The sequence below is a fragment of the Bos indicus x Bos taurus genome, chromosome X (genome assembly GCF_003369695.1).
Source record: "Bos indicus x Bos taurus breed Angus x Brahman F1 hybrid chromosome X, Bos_hybrid_MaternalHap_v2.0, whole genome shotgun sequence".
NCBI lineage: Eukaryota > Metazoa > Chordata > Mammalia > Artiodactyla > Bovidae > Bos > Bos indicus x Bos taurus.
Genome location: NC_040105.1, coordinates 54,541,423 through 54,562,614, shown reverse-complemented (window position 1 = coordinate 54,562,614; position 21,192 = coordinate 54,541,423). Strand labels below are relative to the sequence as shown.

General features: G+C 50.8%; 1 protein-coding gene and 1 non-coding gene across 6 annotated transcripts; both read right to left on the bottom strand.

Moving 5' to 3' along the window:
• Nucleotides 1–12,969: 12,969 nt before the first annotated feature.
• LOC113887264 (melanoma-associated antigen D4) lies at nucleotides 12,970–20,557 on the bottom strand. Of its 5 annotated transcripts, none has more exons than XM_027534295.1 (13): nucleotides 20,446–20,557; nucleotides 19,277–19,487; nucleotides 18,059–18,892; nucleotides 17,485–17,691; nucleotides 17,312–17,375; nucleotides 16,992–17,071; nucleotides 16,500–16,591; nucleotides 15,768–15,847; nucleotides 15,637–15,679; nucleotides 15,164–15,226; nucleotides 14,105–14,219; nucleotides 13,362–13,792; nucleotides 12,970–13,177 (listed from the first exon to the last, which is right to left on the bottom strand). In XM_027534295.1, exons 2-13 carry the CDS (start codon nucleotides 19,484–19,486, stop codon nucleotides 13,168–13,170), a joined length of 2,229 nt encoding a protein of 742 aa, XP_027390096.1. In that variant the 5' UTR covers nucleotide 19,487; nucleotides 20,446–20,557; the 3' UTR covers nucleotides 12,970–13,167. The 5 variants fall into 5 exon arrangements, with proteins under 5 accessions (XP_027390096.1, XP_027390097.1, XP_027390099.1 ...); XM_027534296.1 differs by having other exon boundaries at nucleotides 19,277–19,517; nucleotides 20,446–20,548; XM_027534298.1 differs by having other exon boundaries at nucleotides 13,350–13,792; nucleotides 20,446–20,547.
• On the bottom strand, nucleotides 14,466–14,592 carry LOC113888297. Its single transcript, XR_003509933.1, has one exon. It is a non-coding gene; the product is annotated as a small nucleolar RNA SNORA11 (small nucleolar RNA).
• Nucleotides 20,558–21,192: the final 635 nt, after the last annotated feature.

Genomic DNA, 21,192 nt, shown 5'->3' with positions numbered 1-21,192 from the left:
CCACCATAAGGTCAGTTAACACCTCCATTTTATGTATGTACAATGTGTATGTGTGTGTGTTGAGATTGTAGCCCACCAGGCTCCTCTGTCCATGGAATTCTCTAGGCAAGAATACTGGACTGGGTTGCCAGGCGATTCTCCAGGGGATCTTCCCCACCCAGGGATTGAACCCAGCTCTCCGGCATTGCAGGTCGATTCTTTACCATCTGAGCCCGAGTAGAATGTTACATTCTGTTAAGTCCTTTTTCTGAATTATATTAGCATTCTCCTGCAGCTACAACAAATTACCACATGCTTGGCTTAGTACAACACAATTTTGTTATCTTACCATTCTGGAGGTCAGAAGTGTGAAATGGGTTTTAACAGGGCCAAAGTCAACGTGTCCACAGTGTTATGTTCCTCTGAGGCTACTAGGGAAGAATCTGTCCCATGCCTTTCCTGTTAGAGGCCACCTCTACTCCTTGGATCCTGCCCCTTTCTCCATGTTCAAAGGCAGCAGCCTAGCATCTTCCAGCTTCCCTCCTCTCTGACCTCTGCTTCTGACATCACATCTCCTACTCTTCAGTCTCATTTTCCTGCCACCCCTTATAAATAGGACCTTTGTGATTACATTGGTCCACCCAGATCATCCAGGATAATCTCCACATCTCAAGATCCTCAACTTAATGACATCTGCAGAGTATTTTCTGCCATGTAAAGTAACATATTCACAGGCTACGGAGATTACTGCACTTGGGTGCCATTGTTCTGCCTAGGATGTGCATCATTTGAGATGATGGCATGGCTCTCTTTTGGAGAGATTAATATGCTTGATTTCATATATTGATTTCCAAATATTCAAGAGGACTTTCACTCTGAGAGTTACCCCATTTGGTCAGAAAGTTTCTTTTATGTCTGTTGTTTTTTTACTAACCTTTTGTTACAAATGTTTGTGTCTATCTTCTTGAGGAATATTGGTTTGCAGTTATATTTTCTTGTAATGTCTTGGTCTGGTTTTGGTATAGGGATAGTTTGGTATAAGGATCATAGCTTCAGAGAGAGAACTGCCAAGTGTCACATTCTCTTCATTTTTCTGACAGGATTGTATAAATTGGTGCTATTTCTTCCTGAAATGGTCCATAGACCAGACCAGCGAGGCCAACTGTGCCTGGAGTTTCCTTTGTGGGAAGATTTTAGCCAAAAATTCCATTTCTTTAAGAGATATAAGGATACTAAGGTATTCTCTGTCTTCTTGAGTGTGCTTTGAAAAACTGTGTCTTTCTAACAATTGGTTGTGTTTTTTTTTTTTTTTTTCTATGTTGTCTTTCTATTACAGTTTTTCTAATTAGCCCCTTACTGTCATTTTAGCATTTTTGCACTCTGAAGTCATGTCCATTCTGTGGCTTCTTACACTGGCCACTTGTGTCTTAGTGACTTTCTTTTCTTGATTAGTCTACATCCAGTTTACACATTGTATAAATGTTTTGAATGGATCAGCTGCTGACTCCATTGTATTTTCTCTATGACTTCTTTGTTTTCCATTTCATTGCTATCTTTATTGTTTCCTTCTACTTCCTCTCAGATTAATTTTGACTTCTTTTGGAGGCATCTCAGTTTTGTAGTTCCTTGATGTTAGCCCTTTCCTCTTTCTAAATATAATCACGCAAAGAGCAAATTTCTCTCTAACCAAGGCTTTAACTTAATCACACCAAAGTTGATATGTTGTGTTTACATTTCCCTTTAGTTGATAATACTTTCAGATTTCCCTAGTGTCTCTCTGATCGTGTGTTATTTTGAAATCTTTGTTAAATTACAAAGTCTGGGGATTCTCTAGAAAACTTCTTGCTATGAATTTCTCGATTGATTCCACTGTGCCCAGAGGACTTCCTCTACATGACTTTAATCCTTCTTAATTGATGGAGTATTGTTTTCTAATCCGATGAGAGGCTCTTTCTTGGTGCACGTCCCACGTGCCTTTGAAGAGGATGTGTTTTCTGCTGCTATTGAGAGGAATGTACTATAATTAGGTCTAAGTAGTTGAGAATGTTGTTAAAGTTCTCTTTATAACTACTGGCCTTCTGCCTACTTACTCTACCAAAATCTCAGAAAAAATGTTTGAATGTCCCAAATGTTAAATGCATTTGTCTATCTAGATCTCTTTCAAGTTCAGTCTGTTTTCCCTTTATGTAATTTAAAGTTCAATTGTCCAGTGCATTGAGGACTGTTGTGTTTTCCTGAGTAATTAGCCCTTTTCCCCCCGTTATTAAATATGCTTATTTATCACTGATTAGTACTCCTGATCCTACAATCGACCTTATCCTTTATCATACCCTCTCATTTTGTCTTACAGTTTACCGTTACATATGGCCTATTTTTTCCAACCCTTTTCCATTTAACCTGCCTCTGTCGCTAAACTAAAATGAGTTTCTATTTAACAACAAATTATGGAATCGTGCACCTATTCTATCTAGAAATCTCAACCTTTTACTTGGAAAGTTCAGGATATTTACATATAGTTTAAGTAGAAATAGTATTGGCTTTAAATCTGTCATCTTATTTCAAGTCAATTTCTTTCCCTCTTTTCTTTCTTTCCTTCATTCCTCCTTTTCTTTCTCTCTCTTTCTTCTACCCTTCTTTCTTTCCATATTTCCTTCAGTTTTTCCTTTCTTCCTTTCACCCAATTCCCTTGCCATCTTCTGTACTGCTGATGTAGTTCTCAGTATTCCATTTTAATGTACATATTTATTACGTATTCCTTTTGTTTTATATGTAAGTGGTTCCTGTAGAGAATACGCTATATATATTTAAATGTAGACTTTTCACTTTCAAAGAATAAGATTCTTTACCCACACCAACACCTTTATTTTTATGATCCTGTCCATTTGCTTTTGTTTCCAAACAATTCTTAAAACATATATTATATCCCAGATAATGCATTGTTATTGCTCTTGGAAACATTCAGTTGCCTTAATCTTTTAGAAACCATTCCCCTCCCAGTCCCCCACATATTTAGCATCGGTATAGATGTTTGCCCCTTTGTGTTGATCCGTGCTCATATTTGACGTGGTTTTCATTTATCCTAAATAAATACATTCGGTATTTTCTATGGTGCAGGCCACTGCTGGAGAATTATGAAAGCTTTTTGTTTGTTTGTTCATTGAAGGACTGTTTTATCATTATTTCTTTAACTTTATTTTTAAATTAATGTTTGGTGGCGTCATCATCTTCTGGACATCCAATTTTAGGAATTTTAGCACTTCTGAACCTTCTTGTAACCACCATCACAATCAGTATACAGAACATTTCTGCAACCCTCAAGACGTCCCCAGTGCTATCCTTTTGCAGCCATGCTCTACTCCCACACTTAACCAAGGCACCACCAATTTGCTGTCTGTGACAATACACATTTGTCTTTTCAAGACCATCCTACGTATCAAGCCATTTAAAAGTAACTTGAGGCTGGCTTCTATCACTCAGCGTAATATTACTGAGTTTCATCCACATTGTTGACTGTATCAATAGTTCTTTCCTTTCTAGGGCTGAATAGTATTCAACAATATGAAAATGAGGACTTCCCTGGTGGCTCAGACGGTAAAGCGTCTGTCTACAATGCGGGAGACCTGGGTTCGATCCCTGGGTCGGGAAGATCCCCTGCAGAAGGAAATGGCAAGCCACTCCAGTACTATTGCCTGGAAAATCCCATGGACAGAGGAGCCTGTTGGCTACACTCCATGGGGTCGCAAAGAGTCGGATACGACTGAGCGACTTCACTTTCCTTTCCAAAATGAAAATGATGCACTTTGCTGAAGGACATTTGTTTGGGTTGTTGCTCTGTTTTGTTGATTATGAACACAGCTATTGCTATAACATTCCTGAACAGGGTTTGTGTGCACTCACGTTAAACTTCCCTAGGGGAAATACTTTCGGGTGAAGTTGCTGGTCACGTGGCTAAGCATAAGTTTAACTTCATGAGAAGCAATAAATCTCTGTCCACAGTGCCTGTGCCACCCTGCATTCCCACCAGTAACCTGTGGCCAGTCCCCTCGCTGCCCATCCTTAGCATCATTTGGTATTGTCTGATGTTTTCTTGTTTATTTCTTTGTTCATTTTGCTTAGTTTTGTTGTGTTTTGGCAATTTTAAGATAGGAAGACTGGTATTTCACCTTAGTTTTAATTTGCACTTGCCTGAGAGCCCGGGAAGTTGAACATACGTTCGTTCACGTGCTCAGTTGCCCCTGTGTATTCTTTTCATTGAAGTATCTCTTCAAATATTTTTTCCACTATTTTCTTTCTGTTGACTTTTGACTTTTCTTTATATGTTCTGGATACAAGACTTTTGTTGGCTATGTAATTTTAAAATACATTCTCCCAGCCTGTGATTTGTCTTCTCAAACTCCTGACATTATCTTTCACAGAGGAAGGCATTTTTTTTTGTTTGTTTTGTTTTGTTTTTTTTTGTTTTTTTTTTTGGAGTCATAGCTAAAACATTGTTGCCAAACTCGAGGCTGAAGATTGTGTGTTATTTTCTTTTAAATGTCTCACAGTTTCATGCTCCTGGTTTATATCTAAGATTCATTTTTAGTGGGTTTTAGGATAAGGTATGAGGCTCTCTTTCAGATGGACATCCCATTCTTCACACATATATTCTGATAAGACAATTCTTTCTTCATTCAGTCGCTTTTGCAACTTTGTCCAGAACGAATTGGCTATATTTGAAGAAGCTAGTTCTGGAGTCTTCCCTCTGATTTATTTATTCGTGTGTCTGTTCCTTCACCATTGTCACACTGACTTTTGTTTACTGTAGTTTTATAAGGATTATTATTATTATTATTATTATTTTTTGCTTGGAGCCCCCTTTATAAGATTTTTTATTAATTGTTATTGGAGGATGGTTGTTTTACAATTTTTGTGTTAGGGTTTGCTGTATAGCAAAGGGAATCTGCCATATGTATATACATATCCCCTCTTTTTTTGGATTTCCTTCACATTTATGCCAGCAGAGAATTAAGTAGAGTTCCCTGTGTGATATAGTAGGTTCTCATTAGTTATCTGTCTTATGCAGTGTAGAGTATGTGTGTTAATCCCAATCTTCCAATCATCCCTGTGGATATCTATATGTTTGTTCTCTGCCTCTGTATCTCTATTTCTGCTTTGCAAATAAGTTCATCTGGTCATGTCTCTAGATTCCACACATAAGTGCTATTATAAGATAATCTGTTTTTCTCTTTCTGACTTTCTTCACCCAGTACGACAGTCTCTAGGTCCATCCACGTCTCTGAAAGTGGCCCAGTTATGTTCATTTTTATGGCTGAGTAATACTTCACTGTATATATGGATCACCTCTTCTCTACCCATTCCTCTGTCGATAGACATTTAGGTTCCTATTGTAAGTATTGTGGCAATGAACACTGGGGTGCATGTATCTTTTGGAATCATGCTGTTCTCGGGGGGTATATGCCCAGGAATGGGAGTGCTGGGTCTCATAGTAGTTCTACTTTTAGTTTTTAAGGAACATCCCTATTGTTCTCCATGTGGCTGCACCAATTTGCATTCCCATCAACAGGGTAGGAGAGTGTCCTTTTCTCCCCAGTACTACAATGTTTATGATCGGTAGATTTTTAGATGTTGGCCATCCTGACCAGTGTGAAAGTGATACCTGATTGTTGTTTTGAAGGGCTTTCCTGGTGGCACAGTGGTAAAGAATCCGTCGGCCAATGCATGAGACACGGGTTTGATCCCTGGGTTGGGAAGCTCCCCTGGAGAAGGAAAAGGCAATGTACTACGGCATGCTTGCCTGGGAAATCCTGTGGACAGAGGAGCCTGGTGGGCTACAGTCCATGGGGTCGCAGTGTTAGACATGATTGAGTGATTGAGCAACAACAGATATTTTGATAATGGTCATTCTGGTATGAGGTTATACACCCATTGTTGTTTTGCTTTGCATTTCTCTACTAATTAGTGAAGTTCAGCATCTCTTCCTGTGTTTGTTGGCCATCTGTATGTCTTCTTTGGAGAAATGTTTACTTAGGTATTTGGCCCATTTTTTGATTGGATTGTTTGTTTCTCTTTTTATACATTGAGCTACACGAGCTGTTTGTATATTTAAAAGATGAATCCCTGGTCGGTTGCCACGTTTACACATATTTTCTCCCGTTCTGTGGGTTGTCTCTTTGTCTTGTTTATGGTTGCCTTTGCCTTTTGATTTAATTAGGTCCCATTTGCTCATTTTTGTTTTTGTTTTCATTGCTCTAGGTGGTGGGTCATAAAAGATCTTCCCTGTGATATGTCAGAGAGAGTTCTGCCTATGTTTGCTTCTAAGAGTCTTTTTATAATTTACTTGAAACAATATTTCTTTTCTTTTTTTTCCCCACTGCTCAGGGCCTTAGTTGCAGCATGTGGGAACTTAGCTGTGGAATGTGACATCTAGTTCCCTTACCGGGGGACAAACCCTGGTCCACTCCAATGGGAGCATGGAGTCTTAGCCCCTGGACCACTAGGGAAGTCGCTCCTCTAAGAGTTTATAGTGTCTGAGCTTACATTTAAGTCTTTAATCCATTTTGAGTTTATTTTTGTGTATGGTTTTAGGGAGTGTTCTAATTTCATTCTTTTTGAATTAATTTTTTATTGAAGGATAATTGCTTTACAGAATTTTGCTGTTTTCACATGTAGCTGTGCAGTTATCCGAGCACCGCTTATTAAAGAGGCTGTCTTTTCTCCATTGTGTATTTTCACCTCTCTGTCAAAGATTAGGTGACCATAGGTGCGTGGGTTTATCTCTGGGCTTTCTATCCTGTTCCACTGATCTTTATTTCTGTTTAAGTGACAGTACCATACTTTCTTGATAACTGTCGCTTTGTAGTGTAGTCTGAAGTCAGGAAGGTTGATTGCTCTAGCTCTATTTTTCATTCTAAAGATTCTGTTGGCTATTTGGGGGTCTTTCATGTTTTGTGGAAAATGTAAAATTTTTTCTTCTAATCAGTGAAAAATGTCATTGGTAATTTGATAGGGATTTCATTGAATCAGTAACTTGCTTTGGGTTAAATAGTCATTTTCACAATATTGATTCTTCCAGTCCAAGAACATTGTGTGTGTGTGTGTGTATGAGAAAAAGTGAAGTCGCTCAGTCGTATCTGACTCTTTGCGACCCCATGGACTGTATCCTACCAGACTTCTCTGTCCATGGCATTTTCCAGGCAAGAATACTGGAGTGGGTTGCCATTTCCTTCTCCAGGAGATCTTCCCGACCCAGGGATTGAACTCGGGTCTCCCGCATTGTAGGCAGACGCTTTCCCGTCTGACTATATCACTCCATCTGATTGTGTCTTCTTTGACTTCTTTCATCAGTGTCTTATAGTTCTAATGAGCACAGGTCTTTGACTTTTTAGGCAGGTTTATTCCTAGGTATCTTATTCTTTCCGTTGCAGTGGTAAATGAGATTGTATTCCTGATTTGTATTTCTCATCTTTCATTGTTAATGTGCAGGAATGCAAGCAATTTCTGTGTGGGTTAGTACGTTTTAAATGAGATAATATGACTCCTTCCATTTTATTCTTCCTTTCACAGTGTTTGGGTTAGTTTAGTTTCTTTTGCTTTTTTCATAAGCTTTAGAATCAACTTGTCTACACCTGCTAAACTTGCTGCCAGGGTTTTATTAGACTTGCATTAAATCTATAGATAAATTGAGGGGAGAACATTCATCTTTTCTGTGGTAAACATGCCAATCCATGATCGTGGCATGTTCTTCTATTTACTTAGGCTATTTTCAATTTCTTTGTTCACTGTTTTGCGGTTTACGGCATACAAATACCGTGTGTCATTTGTTAGATTCACGACGCAGAATCGCCGGTATTTGTGAGTGGTACGTGGTAGCACTCTCTTCAGTTTCATTTTCCGACACTTCTTTGCTAGGATATAGAAATGTGGTTGATTTTGTTCTAATCTTGTATCCTGCACTCTAGGTAAATTCACTCACTAGTTCTGGGAGATTGTGTGATATCTGCGTCGTTTCAACAGAGATAATCAGCTTGTGAATTGGAACAATTTTAATTTAGTCTGCTGATTTGTGCCACAGCATGGATGAATTTCCAAAGCGTTGAGGCAGAGGGGAAAGCAGGCAGACCGAGAAGATTATATGTTGCACATTGATGTGTATTACAGGCTCTAGTGAAGAGCATTCTAACCTATAAGCGAAATAGAAAGGAGATCAGTGGTTGCCTAAGGCTGCACGTGGATGGTAGGGATTCACTGGGAGGGAGCAGAAGGGAACTTTATTAGGTGATGGAAATGTTCTCTTTCTTGACTGAGGTGCTAGTTACATGGTAGATTTATCAAAGGCCTTGGACCTGTACACTTAAATGGACACATTTTTTTGCTGGACAATGAAACCCCAGTACAACTGATGAAGAGAATCTTTGAGTATTTGGAGGAATTCGGGTTGCAAATAAGCAACATCCAAACCGTGGACCTCTGATAATGAAAATCTTCAGGGCTTTATCAGTCACGCAATGTTCTCTTTGTGGGCAGCAAGCAGGGGACTCTCGCCAGGCTCTGCAGTCTTCCGAACCCGCCCACACACAGAAGAGCACAGTGTACTTTGGGCAAGAATGTGAAACTACAGCTGAGGTTGGACACCATTTCCTGGGAACAGCCTTCTGCGCTGATTCTTGCCCTTGCTGCCCTCGTCCCTCCTGCAGTCCGAACCTTGGGCCTAGGGCCCATTTCCTCCCCCGTGTTGGGGAAGGAAGGAAGAGGAGATTTGTCAGGGTGGCCTGATTCTAGGACCCCTCCTCTGCCTCCCCACTCTGGGCGCCAGGACACCACAGTGTCCTAGAGAGCTTCAGAGAGAAGCTAATTTGTAGATGTTGCCTTCCTGAAAGGTACACGATTGTCAGGATCTCAGCTCGCTCAGATTCCTGGCTAAAAGCGGCGCACTGCTCATAGTGAAGCTTCATCTTCCAATGTCTTCCTTCCTTGCTTTCAGAAGGCTCACTTTCACCTAGAGCTGATGTCTCATGCCTCCTCCATCCAGGTGGCTTCAAGTAGCCTCAAGCTTTCAGCTTAGTTCAGCTCAGTCGCTCACTCGTGTCCGACTCTTTGAGACCCCATGGACTGCAGCACACCAGGGCTCCCTGTCCATCACCAACTTCCGGAGTTTACTCAAACTCATGTCCATTGAGTGGCCATGATGGTGATGGTGTCCATCCAACCATCTCATCCTCTGTCGTCCCCTTCTCCCGCTTTCAATCTTTCCCAGCATCGGGGTCTTTTCAAATGAGTCAGCTCTTCGCATCAGGTGGCCCAAGGATTGGAGTTTCAGCTTCAGCATTAGTCCTTTCAATGAATATTCAGGACTGATTTCCTTTAGGATGGACTGGTTGGATCTCCTTGCAGTCCAAGGGACTCTCAAGAGTCTTCTCCAACACCACAGTTCAAAAGCATCAGTTCTCCTGAGCTCAGCTTTCTTTATAGTCCACCTCTCACATCCATACATGACTACTGGAAAAACCATAGCCTTGACTACATGGACCTTTGCTGGCAAAGTAATATCTCTGCTGTATAATACGCTGTCTACGTTGGTCATAACTTCTCTTCCGAGGAGTAAGCGTCTTTTAATTTCATGGCTGCAGTCGCCATCTGCAGTGATTTTGGAGCCCCCCAAAATAAAGTCTGTCACTGTTTCCACTGTTTCCCCATCTATTTGCCATGAAGTGATGGGACCGGATGCCATGATCTTAGTGTTCGGAATGTTGAGCTTGAGGCCAACTTTTTCACTCCCCTCTTTCACTTTCATCAAGAGGCTCTTTAGTTCTTCTTCGCTTTCTGCCATAAGGGTGGTGTCATCGGCATATCTGAGGTTATTGATATTTCTCCCGGCAATCTTGATTCCAGCTTGTGCTTCATCCAGCCCAGCGTTTCTCATGATGTACTCTGCATATAAGTTAAATAAGCAGGGTGACGATATACAAGCCTTGACGTACTCCTTTCCCTATTTGCTACCAGTCTGTTGTTCCATGGCCAGTTCTAACTATTGCTTCCTGACCTGTATACAGATTTCTCAAGAGGCAGGTCAGGTGGTCTGGTATGCCCACCTCTTTAAGAATTTCCACAGTTTGTGGTGATCCACACAGTCAAAGCCTTTGGCATAGTCAATGAAGCAGAAATAGATGTTTTTCTGGAACTCTCTTGCTTTTTCCACGAACCAACGGATGGATCCCTCCTGTTTTCCAGGGGCCTCGTACAAATGAAGACTTCTCTGGACAGTGTACGGGAGTTCATTTGCTCCACACTCCCCTCAGCTCTTAGCATCCACTGCCTTTTGCATCTTCGACTTTCATGTGTTCATTGGGAATGTACACCCCTTTTCACTTCTCGAAATTTTTAACCCCTGGAAAGTCGACTGTCTCAAAATAAATTGAATGTGTTTGCTTAACCGCACACTAGGGCAACTGGCCTGGAAAGGGACTGTTGTGTCCCCCTCAGGTGTGAGAGTCCATTTCTGACCAGGATGTTGAAGTGTTGGCCTCTCCAGGCCGCAGGAGTGAGGATGTGCCAGGAGGTTGGTGGGCAGTGGCAGGCCTCAAAAGCCTAGGGTGACCCTCAGGGGCAGGGAGGCCACGAGGGGTGGGGTTCTGGCTCAATGAAGGGATTTGGAATGCTGTATATGTTTCCTGGGCGATCAGGAGGGGGGGGTGTTTGCAGAGAGGTGTGAGAGGTGGGGGTGTCCCCGCATGGCACTCACTGGGACTCCCTCAAAGGCAGTGGCAACAGACTGCAGTGGTCAGAGCACACATTTGGGCTCAAAGCATCCTGGGTTCCAGTCCCAGCACTGCCACTTCCTGGATGTGGGACTCAGGGCAAGTGTCTTCCCTCTCAGAGCCTCAGGGTCCCCGTCCATGGAATGTGCCTGATCATCTGCTCCCTTGAGGCTATCTGGTGATTGACATCAAGGCCATGCCAGCCATTGCATGCGAATCGTCAGGAACCGGACACAAGTGAATCAATCGGTGAATGCTTGTCCATCAACAAGTGTCTGAGGAGTCAGAGGGCACAGGCCTGGGCTGGGGAGAGATCTGTGGGAGCTGCCAAGGTGCATGTACACCTCCGCCAAGGCCCTGGCGCATAGTAGGTCCTCAGAAAACACTGGCTGAGACCTGTTGTGGCCTTTGTGGTGGGGGACCCCGTGGAAGGGCTGACGCTGGGGGTGGCAGGGAGGTCTGCCTTGGTCTCATGTCTGCCCTGCGGTTGAAGGTCGGCCACCTCTGCGGTGCCAATCGTCAGTTTCTGGGGGACTCAGGGTCTGTCCCCGATCCCTGGGACCCGCCTTCCTCCTTGCTCCTGAGGCTGCCTCTCTGCTCACTTCCTCACTCCCCACCCGGCTCTCAGCACTGCCCCCTGCACGGTGTGGAGGGGCAGGAGCCAGGTGAAGATATCCATAGGGAAGGGGTTGGAAGGAGAGAGAGGCGCAAGCCTGGAGGCCCGGAGAGGCGGTGACTTCCCCAGCATCCTGCCTCTGAGAGCTGCTCTCGCCTCCTTTCCAGATGAGCTGCCTTATCTCAGGTGCCTGCGGTGCACAGTGCTCCCACTCACACCTACGGCTTGTGGTGAGTGCCCCGACCTCGTCCATGAGAAGGCAGGTACCTACTGAGTGCACAGTAGGGTCCTGGGAGGTCCCAGGTTGAGGGAGCCAGAAATAGTCCAGTGTCATTCATCACGCCAGAGCGGGGTTCCCCAAATCCCGACCATCAACCGGATACCTGCACCTGGGAGGGGACTGAATCTCTGTCAGAATCACAGAGTGTCCACGGGGCGAGGCATCAGCCCAGCAGCCAGGGAGGCAGACAGCAAAGCACCAACAAACAAGGCAGAAACCCACGTGAAGCCTGTCTTTAAGGGAGGGGTACACACAGAGCCTGCCTCCTGCGGGTACGGCCCAGGCCATCACTCAGAAGGGTTGCGCTAGTGGTGGACTCCTGCTGCCTGCTTGGAATTCTTACTCATTTTTGAGCCAAGTGATGGGTGTTTTTGCTTTCCACTGGGTCTGGAACATGATGCAGCTGGGTCTGGGTCAGGATGCAGGTCTGGTTGAGGGAGTGGAACCTGTTCTTGGGGCAAAGAGGCAAGCAATGGGTGGCTGGGCAGGTGGGCTGCGGTCTTTACACTACTCTTTCCTCTTAACCTGGAGCCTTGTCCTCCAAGCTGTGGACATCACTGAGATACCCAGAAAAGCCCCAGATGGCCCCTTCCTGCTACAGAATCCTTCCCAGAGTTCCAAAGTGTCTCTGCCCTCACTGTCGTCTGCCTGGGGAATGAAAATTTAGCCTCAGCCCTCTCAGGGATCACACAGCCCTTGAAGACTCAGGGACCTAGGCTGACCTTGGCCTCACTGGGAGAGCCCTGCTTCCATGGAGAAGTACCCTGGAGCCTCCCAAAGAGTCTCGGGTCATGGTCATGGGCAATGGGCTGTCCAGGTCTACCTGCAGCTTTCTCCCATGAAACAGGCTGTCTTGCCTATGATGGTTTCTGCTCTACCTGCTGGAGGTGTGAGGATGTCACCGTGAGGCCTACCTCGCTGTCCTTAGGACTCGGGAAGAGGCATGAGGTCCTACAATTGTGTGGCTGATGAGGGAAGGAATCCTGGACAGCGACTCCAGAGATGGGGAGGGGCAGGTAGGTCCTGGGGGATGTCTGTGGAGCCTGTGCCTTGGTGGGAGGGACAGTGGCACCAGCTCACAGCCCTCCACCCCACCCTTGCTCCTGTGAACCGCCCCTGTGTTTGACTGGGCACACGGTGTAGGAGATCATGATGCTGGGGACCAGAGCCTTTGGAAACTCATGGTTGCCCCCCCTCAGGGGCATCTCTGCCCTTCCCAGCACCGGACCCACCCACACCTGCCTGTCTTTTAGGCAGAGGCGGCCCCCGCCTGTCCCCGAGGGCCTGATCCTTGGGCTGCTCAGAGCCACACCTGCCCAGGAAAAAGAGGAAACAACCGACTGATTTCACAACTTTAATGTAACACAGATACCCAAAACACGACAGCACGAGAAAAGCACACAATGAAAGCAGGAAGGGCATAGAGTGTGTCATCTTGCATGCCATCTTCCATGGACGGGGAGAAGCGGGCCTGGAGTGCTCTGTCGGGGACCGGGCAGCGGAGGCACTCTGGCTCGGCGGGGGACTGCCGCAGCTCCTCAGGGCTGCCTGGAACCAGGAGACACAAAAGCCAGAGTAGAGGTGTCAATGCATGTGAGGGACAGCAAGCACAGACTGAGTGTCTTGTCCCGCTCTCCTCGTTCCCCCAGGACACCCCAGGCCTGCCCCTGATATCTCCCAGCCCCTCCCCACCCCAGCCTCCAGAGTCCCGTGTAATGACCTCCAATCTTACTGAATCCAGGAGAAGAAGCTGGCACTAGTTCTGGCGGCGTTTCTGGTCCGGATGGTGGAGCTGGTGCTGGGGCCATCGAGCATGCTGGCGCTGGCCGCGCCATTGGTGCCACTGCTGACACCAGCCCTCCAGGTACCTCTCCTGTTGGCACGGTTGCTATTCAGAATGTACTGATGGTATCTGGCCCAGAAAGCGAAGGGGATCCTGGACCAGGCGTCGCCAAAATCTCCGTCCTCATCCCAGGTCAGGAGCTCCACCTGGATATCGTCCCAGCTCCACCGTCCAATCAGAGCTTCCTCCCCGATGTTCATCTGGGCCCTCATCTGGGCCCTGGCATGCTCCTCGGCCATATCCACATCCATCGTCTTGAAAGCATCATCCACAGCCTCCAAGAAATGAGCCCTCCATTCCCGGGGGTCTCGGTTCTGATACTGCGATGGAAGCACAGCAACCGTTTGCACACTTACCCTACCTCGCTCAGCACCCGCTTCCCGCCTTTCACTCGCTTAAGCGCTTTGTGAAATCATGTTAAAGACCCACACGACTGAAATCAGGCTCCCGTCATTCTGTGCCAGACCTGGGATTTCACCCCGTCCACTCCCTACAGCCTGTGAACTGGTGTCAGCGACTTGGGAACCTTGCTGGGCCTTGGCGTCCTCACTGGACAAACGGCGTCAGGAGGCCGGGACCAAGACACAAACCAGGTATGGGAAGATGCAGCCAGAACACAGGCTCTGCCTTACCTGGGCGATGAATCTCAGCACCCTCATCTTGCTGGTCTCATGGCAGGCGCGCAGACCCCAGAGAAACTCATACTCGGGTGGGCTGCTATTGGGGACCTTCTTGTATTCCAAGTACCTGTGTGAGAGAGGACAACCAACCTCTGCTCCCAGACAGGCACACCTGTGGCTGCTCCGGTGGCTCCCAGGTAGTTCCTTCCCAGCCCCGAGGCTGCAGCTCAGCTGCTGCAGGAGGTCTGCCCTGGCCCCACAGCCCCTGCCCCCACTTCCACACCGGCTCCCAGGGTTTCTGCCTCCTAAATGGAGGGACTCACATCCCTAGGCCACTGCTCCTGCCCAGTAGACATGGGGAGGTGCAGGAGGCACGTGTAGGGTACTTGTTCAGAGGAAGGCCACGAGTTTTGTGCCCCTTGTCACAATAACCCAGATTCCTGTTGGGTCTGGTGTAAGCAGGAGCCATTTCTTCAGGCTCCATGCTCTGAGCACAACCCACCATGGGGCTTGTCCGTGACCTGACTGAACCCTGGGAGAATCCATCCTAGAAAACGACTGTATGGGAAGAAACAGTCAACCAAGAGTAGGGGACTCCACGCATACTCCCAAACATCTGTGAACGTGTGTTTGTGGGGCGGCGGATGGATGAACATGCACACGGGGCCTTTGTGAGGGCACAAGAGATCTCCAAGCACTGATGATGGGGGGAGCCTGGGCTAGAAAATCGGCAGGGCCAGGCTCCAGGCCCAGATGGGCCTTACTCCAGTCAGGGCCGTGATCAGGTTTCCACTCTCGGAGTCCCAGGCCCCTGACATGTAAAGCCGGGACACTGCCTACAGGGCAGGTGCTGAAGGAGGTGGGGGCTGTACCGTCCCACCCGGTGTTTACAGACTGCCCCTTTCCCCAGGCTTCCCTGGAATTGTCCCCTCAACCCCCACACTCGCATCCTCCCAACCCACACTCACACCAGACACCCATCCCTCTGGTGTTAAGACATGGGCCGGGGAACGGCGTCCTCAGCCAGAGCAGCACACGAGGAAGGCCTGAATGGGGGGCAGAGATACTCACTTCTGCTTCACAAAGTCCTCTGTAATGAGTTTCCTCAGATCGCCAAGGAATGGGTGCCTCACCCTGAGTGCAAGGAAAGGAATGTGTGACTAGAGAGAGTGGCAGTGCCTGGGTTGGGCAGGAGCGCTCCCAGCAGGACTGAGGGCCTCCTAGCCTGTGAGGTGTCCTCATGGACACCTGGGCTGGCAGCAGAGGCCAGGCAGCCACTTGTCAGCAGGGCCCCAGGGAGGGGCTGGATGGAGCCCCCAGCTCCGATGGTGTCTCTGAGGTCTCGTGTGGGAACAGAGAGGGGACACGGGGCAGAAGAGGGCTCGGGGTTCAGGACTATTTCCCCACGCACCCTGGTGGACCCTTGGCACTCTACCTAGTCTAGGATGCCATGCCCCACAGAGACCGCTAGGCCACTGCAATCCTGGGGCCTCCTGTGCCCAAGGACACACTGAGGAGCGGGAGCCAAGAGACCCCAAACATACCCGGGGCGCAGTCCCATCTTGCGGAGTGCCTCCCAGAGGACAGCTGTGAGGAGAGATGAGGTACAAGAGTTTAGCAGACGGAGGGAGGTGAGACGACCGGCAACCCCCCAGCTGCCTGTCCAGCCACTCACCCTCGCTGGCGCGGTTGCCGTTCATGAAGATGACACCCAGAATCACCAAGAGGAGACTCAGCCTGGGAGTATCCTTGGTCCTGAAGGCGTAGAAAGAGGGATCCTGTCCAGCAGCCATTTGCCCAGGTGACCACAGCCGGCTCACCCAACTAGCCTCTCCCACACTGCTGGGCTACAGGGCAGTTCCTCCCACTCTGTACGGCTTGCTATACCTGGTGCAGACAATTCCTGCCTCGGCCTGAGACTGAGGCCCTTCATCCATCAAACGTGGATGCTAACACCTCTTCCCAGGGCTCTGTCGAGGATGGGGTTAGGCGGGGGAGCAGACAATTGGCAACCCGGAGTCCAGAGGCACACCCTGACCTTCCCTGCCCTTTGCCCACTGCATCTGGAGCATGACTCCATTGGAGACCCCAGCCCCCCACTCTCCCCTTTCCCTGCCCCCTGCCCGAGGCCCACTCTGCCAAGCCCTGGCTGGGACCTTAGCAGAGAGAGGCGATCAAGAAGCTTGCTTTCCCAGGAAGACAGGGGCGGGGAAGGGTGGGCAGGGCTGAAACCCAGAGAGCCGCAAAGCCTCTCCCCAAGCTACTTGCCCCTGCCTGCCCTTAGCTGCTCAGCACTGCTAACTCTGGGTGGGAGCCGTGCTAGGCCCCCCAGCCCTACTTTCCCGTTTCTCGAGAGGAGGGGGCAGGCACCACCAAGGAAGACCACCGGCCTCCTGTGCTTTCTCACTTTCCCAGGAGGCGGGCTGACGAATCCCGTGTGCAGACGAGAATGTACAGGTGCTCTTCCTTGTCAATTTCCTTCAGGTGGATCCCGAACTTCTACAGTGGGGAGAAAACGGGATGTGAGATCAAACATCCAAGCTGGGTGTCCTGCAGGCGGTCATTCAATTCCCTGTTAGAACTCCTTCTTGGCGGGGAACCCCAAGCCCTGGGGGAGGAGGGAGAGGAGAGGCCATGGACGAAGTGCCCTGTGGGAGCACTGCCACTGGCTGAGACAACGGGAGCCACCTCAGGAGACCACAGGCGCTCAGAGAGCACGAGCGGGAGGAAGGAGGGGAGGAGGCTTGCAGAGGAAGCTCCCAGGTGCAGAGGCCAGGGAGGGCTTCCCTCCAGAGCATGCAGTCCAGCCCCTGGGCCTTGAGGGGATGCAGAGGGGGGAGGCGGGCAAGGGTTCCCTGCTGCTCCTGCTCCACAGAGCTGCCCCCGGCCCCACACCCACCTTTTCCAGAGTGTACGTTGCTCGTTCAATGATCTCAGGGAAGTGTTCGTCATATTCTCGGATGACATCCTTCAGCATGTCTGCAGGAGGGGAGGGGTGGGCAAAGCACCGGGGCTGAGCAGCAGCCACAGAGCTACAGCCTTTCCGTCAGCCCTGCTGAGGGGAGCACGCTCAGGACCCCACACCGTGCCAATGGAGCCATCGGCCAGGCCTGATCTGTGTGTGTGTGGTGGGGAGAGGGCATCTGGTGGGAGGCCCACAGGGCAGGGTGGTGGGAGCGGGGAAGGACAGAGTTCAGGGAGGGGGCACAGGCTGCCCACCTGAGCGCTTGATGGGGATCTTCTTGTAGTCTTTAATCATCAGATATTTCACCAACTTATTTGCCTGGAGAAGGAAGAGCGCACGGGGAGATCAAAGCGTGGGTGACCTCAAAGAACTGGCCCGCAAGGGAGGAGAGGAGGGAGATAGGGGGAAGGGCAGGCTTCCTTCTTACCCTCTCTTGCAGAAGGGTCACATTGCGGGGTGGCAAGCACAGCACGTGCCTTGAGGGTACCTGGGACCTCAGGGCCATGGAGGGCCGAGGGGCCACCTGAGGCCGCGCAGTCGTCAGCAGGGGCTGCGATGCCCTCCAGGTTGGTGGGACCGCAGGAGGCTCTCTCTCCTCCTCGCCGCTCTCATATTCGTCATCCAGGTGCTTGGACTGTACCATTAGACAGAGGAGAGACTCAGGGCGACCAGGCTCCCTGAGTCGCCTGGCACACATCTTAGCCAGAGCCAGGTACTTGGAAATAAGGCTAGTAGATGACACGTGGACGACACGTGCCCAGTGCTTACTAAGTGCCAGGCACTGAGCCAACCGCTTCTCCCTCCAGGCCCGAGGGTAGGGACTACGTGGAGTAAACTTGTAAAAGTAAAAACTGGTGAACTTGGCTTGGAGAAACATGTACAAGCTGAGAGAAGAGAGAGGGGGGAGAAGAGGGAGAGGAAGGGAGGGGAGGAGGCAGAGAGCTGAGAGGGCAGAGAAAGCAGGGGAGCAAGGAGGGTGGGAGAAAGCAGGGAGGTCTCACCTTCTTTGTCCTCTTGCCTCCCATTCTGGCCCAGGGCTCCGCACTCTGCTGAGAAGTGGCAGCTGCACTCTCAGGCTCAGGGATGCTCGTGGCCATCTTGGCCTTGGCGGCAGCTGCTGCCACAACATTCTGAGGCTCCACCCAGCGAGTCTTGGCGAGAGCCTTCCCGGACTTGGTCGTCTTGGGCCGGGTGGCCGCCCCCTCCCCGGCAGAGGCTGCCTGGGTGCCCCTGGAGGCAACACTGGGGCCCTCTGTGGCAGCCTCTTGGGCCGGGGCAGGTCTCTTGGGGCGTGGGAAGGCCATGCCACTGACACCTGCCGGCTGGCTGAAATCAAAGGCGTCGTTCTGACCCAGGAAGGCTGTCTTGGGCCGGGTGGCATCCATCTCACTTGCACGCGAGGCCTGGGGGAAAGCACAGGCCGTACTAGGGCCCTCGGCCGCAGCCTCCTGGGCCTGGGAGGATGTCTGCGGCTGTGGAGACCTTGCTGGAGCCCCAGGGGCAGCCATCTCGCTATTGACTAGCATCCGGGAGCTGTGCGGAGAAGCGACGCTTGTCTCAGGGGTGGCTGCCGGAGCCTGGGCAGCAGATGTCATGGGCTGGGTATCGCCTCCTGACGCCTGGTGTGTGGCCACCGGGTGGTGGTTAGTGACCACCTGATTGTAGGTGGCACGGGCAGCAGTGGCAGCGGCCCGAGCAGCTTGGTTAGAGGCGGCGGCCCGGGCTACGTTGGCAGCACGGGCAGCCGTCTCATTGGCAAGTGTTTCTGGATCCATCCGAAATGCCTCCAGCAGAGTTCTGGCCAGCACTGGGTTTTCCAGTTCCCAGGGCTCATTCTGCAAGACCAGGGAGGGGGAGGGAGGGCAGGGCAGAGCAAGGGAGGAGAGGGGAGGGCAGGGGAGGGCAGGGCAGGGCAGGGCATGGCAGGGGAGGGGAAGGCAGATAGCTCTACACAGATAGCTCCCCTTGTGTTGGCCAGCCTCCGACCAGCCCCCAGGCCCTCCCAGCACTGCCCGCCCCCTCGCCCCCGCCCCCCGCCCCCGGCACCCCCTCCCCCCCCCCCCCCCCCCCGCTGCTCCCAGTAGGAGAGGGAAGGTTGGGGCAAGCTGGGCAGTCCTTCCCCCTTCAACTCCAGCCCTCATCGGCCCCCTCCTCCCATCCTCCCTGACGTCACAAGAGAGAAGGCCCAGGGCTAGCAGGTGGCCGAGGAGGGGCCTCACCGCTAAGATGCGAAAGCCTGGACCCAAGCTCCCAAAGGCTCTGAGGATGCGGATGTCAAAGCTGGTGAGGGCGCCGTAGCCTCCGAAAGCACCAAATTCTTCATAGTCGTTGCCTTCAACCATGTCTTCCTCCCCGACTTCATCACTACCCTCGTCCATGTCTTCAACGTTGTACCCTTCAGATTCCTTGCGGTAGCTTCCCTCTGCCATGCTGGGGGTCCCAAGGAGAAGAGGGCTCAGCCTGAGAGGGATGAGGAGGCCTCTTCAGGGGGAGGGGGCGGGATCCAGCAGGAGGCGGGATCTCTCAGGAGGTGGAGGGCTGCAGTCACCGGGTTCCCAGGCAGTGTAAGGTTGGGGCGGGGGTGAGGGCTGCTGGGGTAGATTCCCTCAGAGACAGAGCCCTAGGAGAAGGACAGAGGAGGTCGGAGGAGACCCGGCACTGAAAGGGGAGTTTAGGTCACACAGGCTCCCCAGACCAGCGGCTGGATTGGAACAAGGGGTGGACTGGCGGGCTTGGGTCCAGAGAGTCCCATAAGAGATGCTTTGAGACAGGGGAAATAAAGCGCCTCGATTTAACGGCCAGGATGCTGGGGAGGAGAAGACATGAGAAGGCTCAGACAACGGGGACCGCTGGAAGCTCTGGGAAAATGAATCCCAGGGACCCTCTAAGTCGCAGTGGAGGGGATTCAGGTGATTCAGGTCTAGGCTGGGCTCATACAGGAGGGCTCAAGATGGATGGAGTGGGGTGCGGGTCGGGGGGCGGTCCTCGGACTAGGTGAGGCTCGAACTGGAAGCGCTGGAGGTCTCAAAGGCCAGGATCGCAACTCGGGGAAGGGGGGCAAAGCCGTCAGTTGGGTTGCACCGATCTCAGAATGGTTGGAGTGGGGGTGGGGCCTCCGCGCTAAGGCAGCTCAGCACGGAGCACACGCGTCTGTTAAAGGTGTTCAGATGGTGGGCTCCGGTGTTAAGCAGGGCTCGAGTCGGGGAGCCTGGGTCTGGTGGTCATGGTAGGGGGCGGCTCCTTTGTTGACCACGGGTCTAACGGGGTTCAAGTACTGCGTGCTTGGGCTTTGTTCACATCCGGGGGCGGGGGTGGGGTGGGGAGGAAGGGCACAGCGTACCCGGTTCCACTTGCCCTCTCCCGGTCCTGTCTAGGGCTGGATCCTTACCTTCCCTGGGGCTCCAATGGCGTCCGTCCTCAGCACCAGGAACCCCGCAGCCGCGCCCTCGCCTACTGCTGCCAGCACAGCAGCTCCCACCACCCCGCCCCTTTTCTCCCCGCACCCCCCACCCCCCGCGGCTGGGCAGCCTGCGCATGCGCGGACCCCTCCAGCCGGCCCGCTCTCCCAACAAAAGCCTTTTCCACCAGGTCCCCTGTGCGCATGCGGTTCCGCCAGTGGGTGGGCGGGGTGGGGTGGGGGCGTTTTCTCCCTCCCGCCAGATTCCCCTCACCGTCAACCCCTCCGCCCCCGCGACACCGACCGGGGACGCGGGCACGCACGCCCTGTGTTGCGGTTCCAACCCATCCATCACATACCCTCAGTCCCCCCACCTTTGCACAATGCTTCTCAGCCCTGCCCTCCCGCTTGCCTCTAAGCTCCTCCGGTGTGGTCTGGAGTACACTGAGCCCTGCTTCCCCAGCATGAATGACCCCTAGGTCACCAATACAGAGGTCTCTAGCCCGGTCGGTAACTGCAACAGGAGAAATGGAAATGGCGAGAGGACACCAGTTCCCTGTGTGTTCTCCACTATCCATGTCTAGAGCCCCCAGACACACTGGGAACATCCGCTTCCCCAACCACTCTTCGGGCAGCTTGTGTGTGCTGGGCATTATCTTCCTCTCACAGTAGCCCTGGGTAGTGGATGTCAGCATCCCCATTTTACAGATCAGGAAGCTGAGGCACAGACAGACGCAT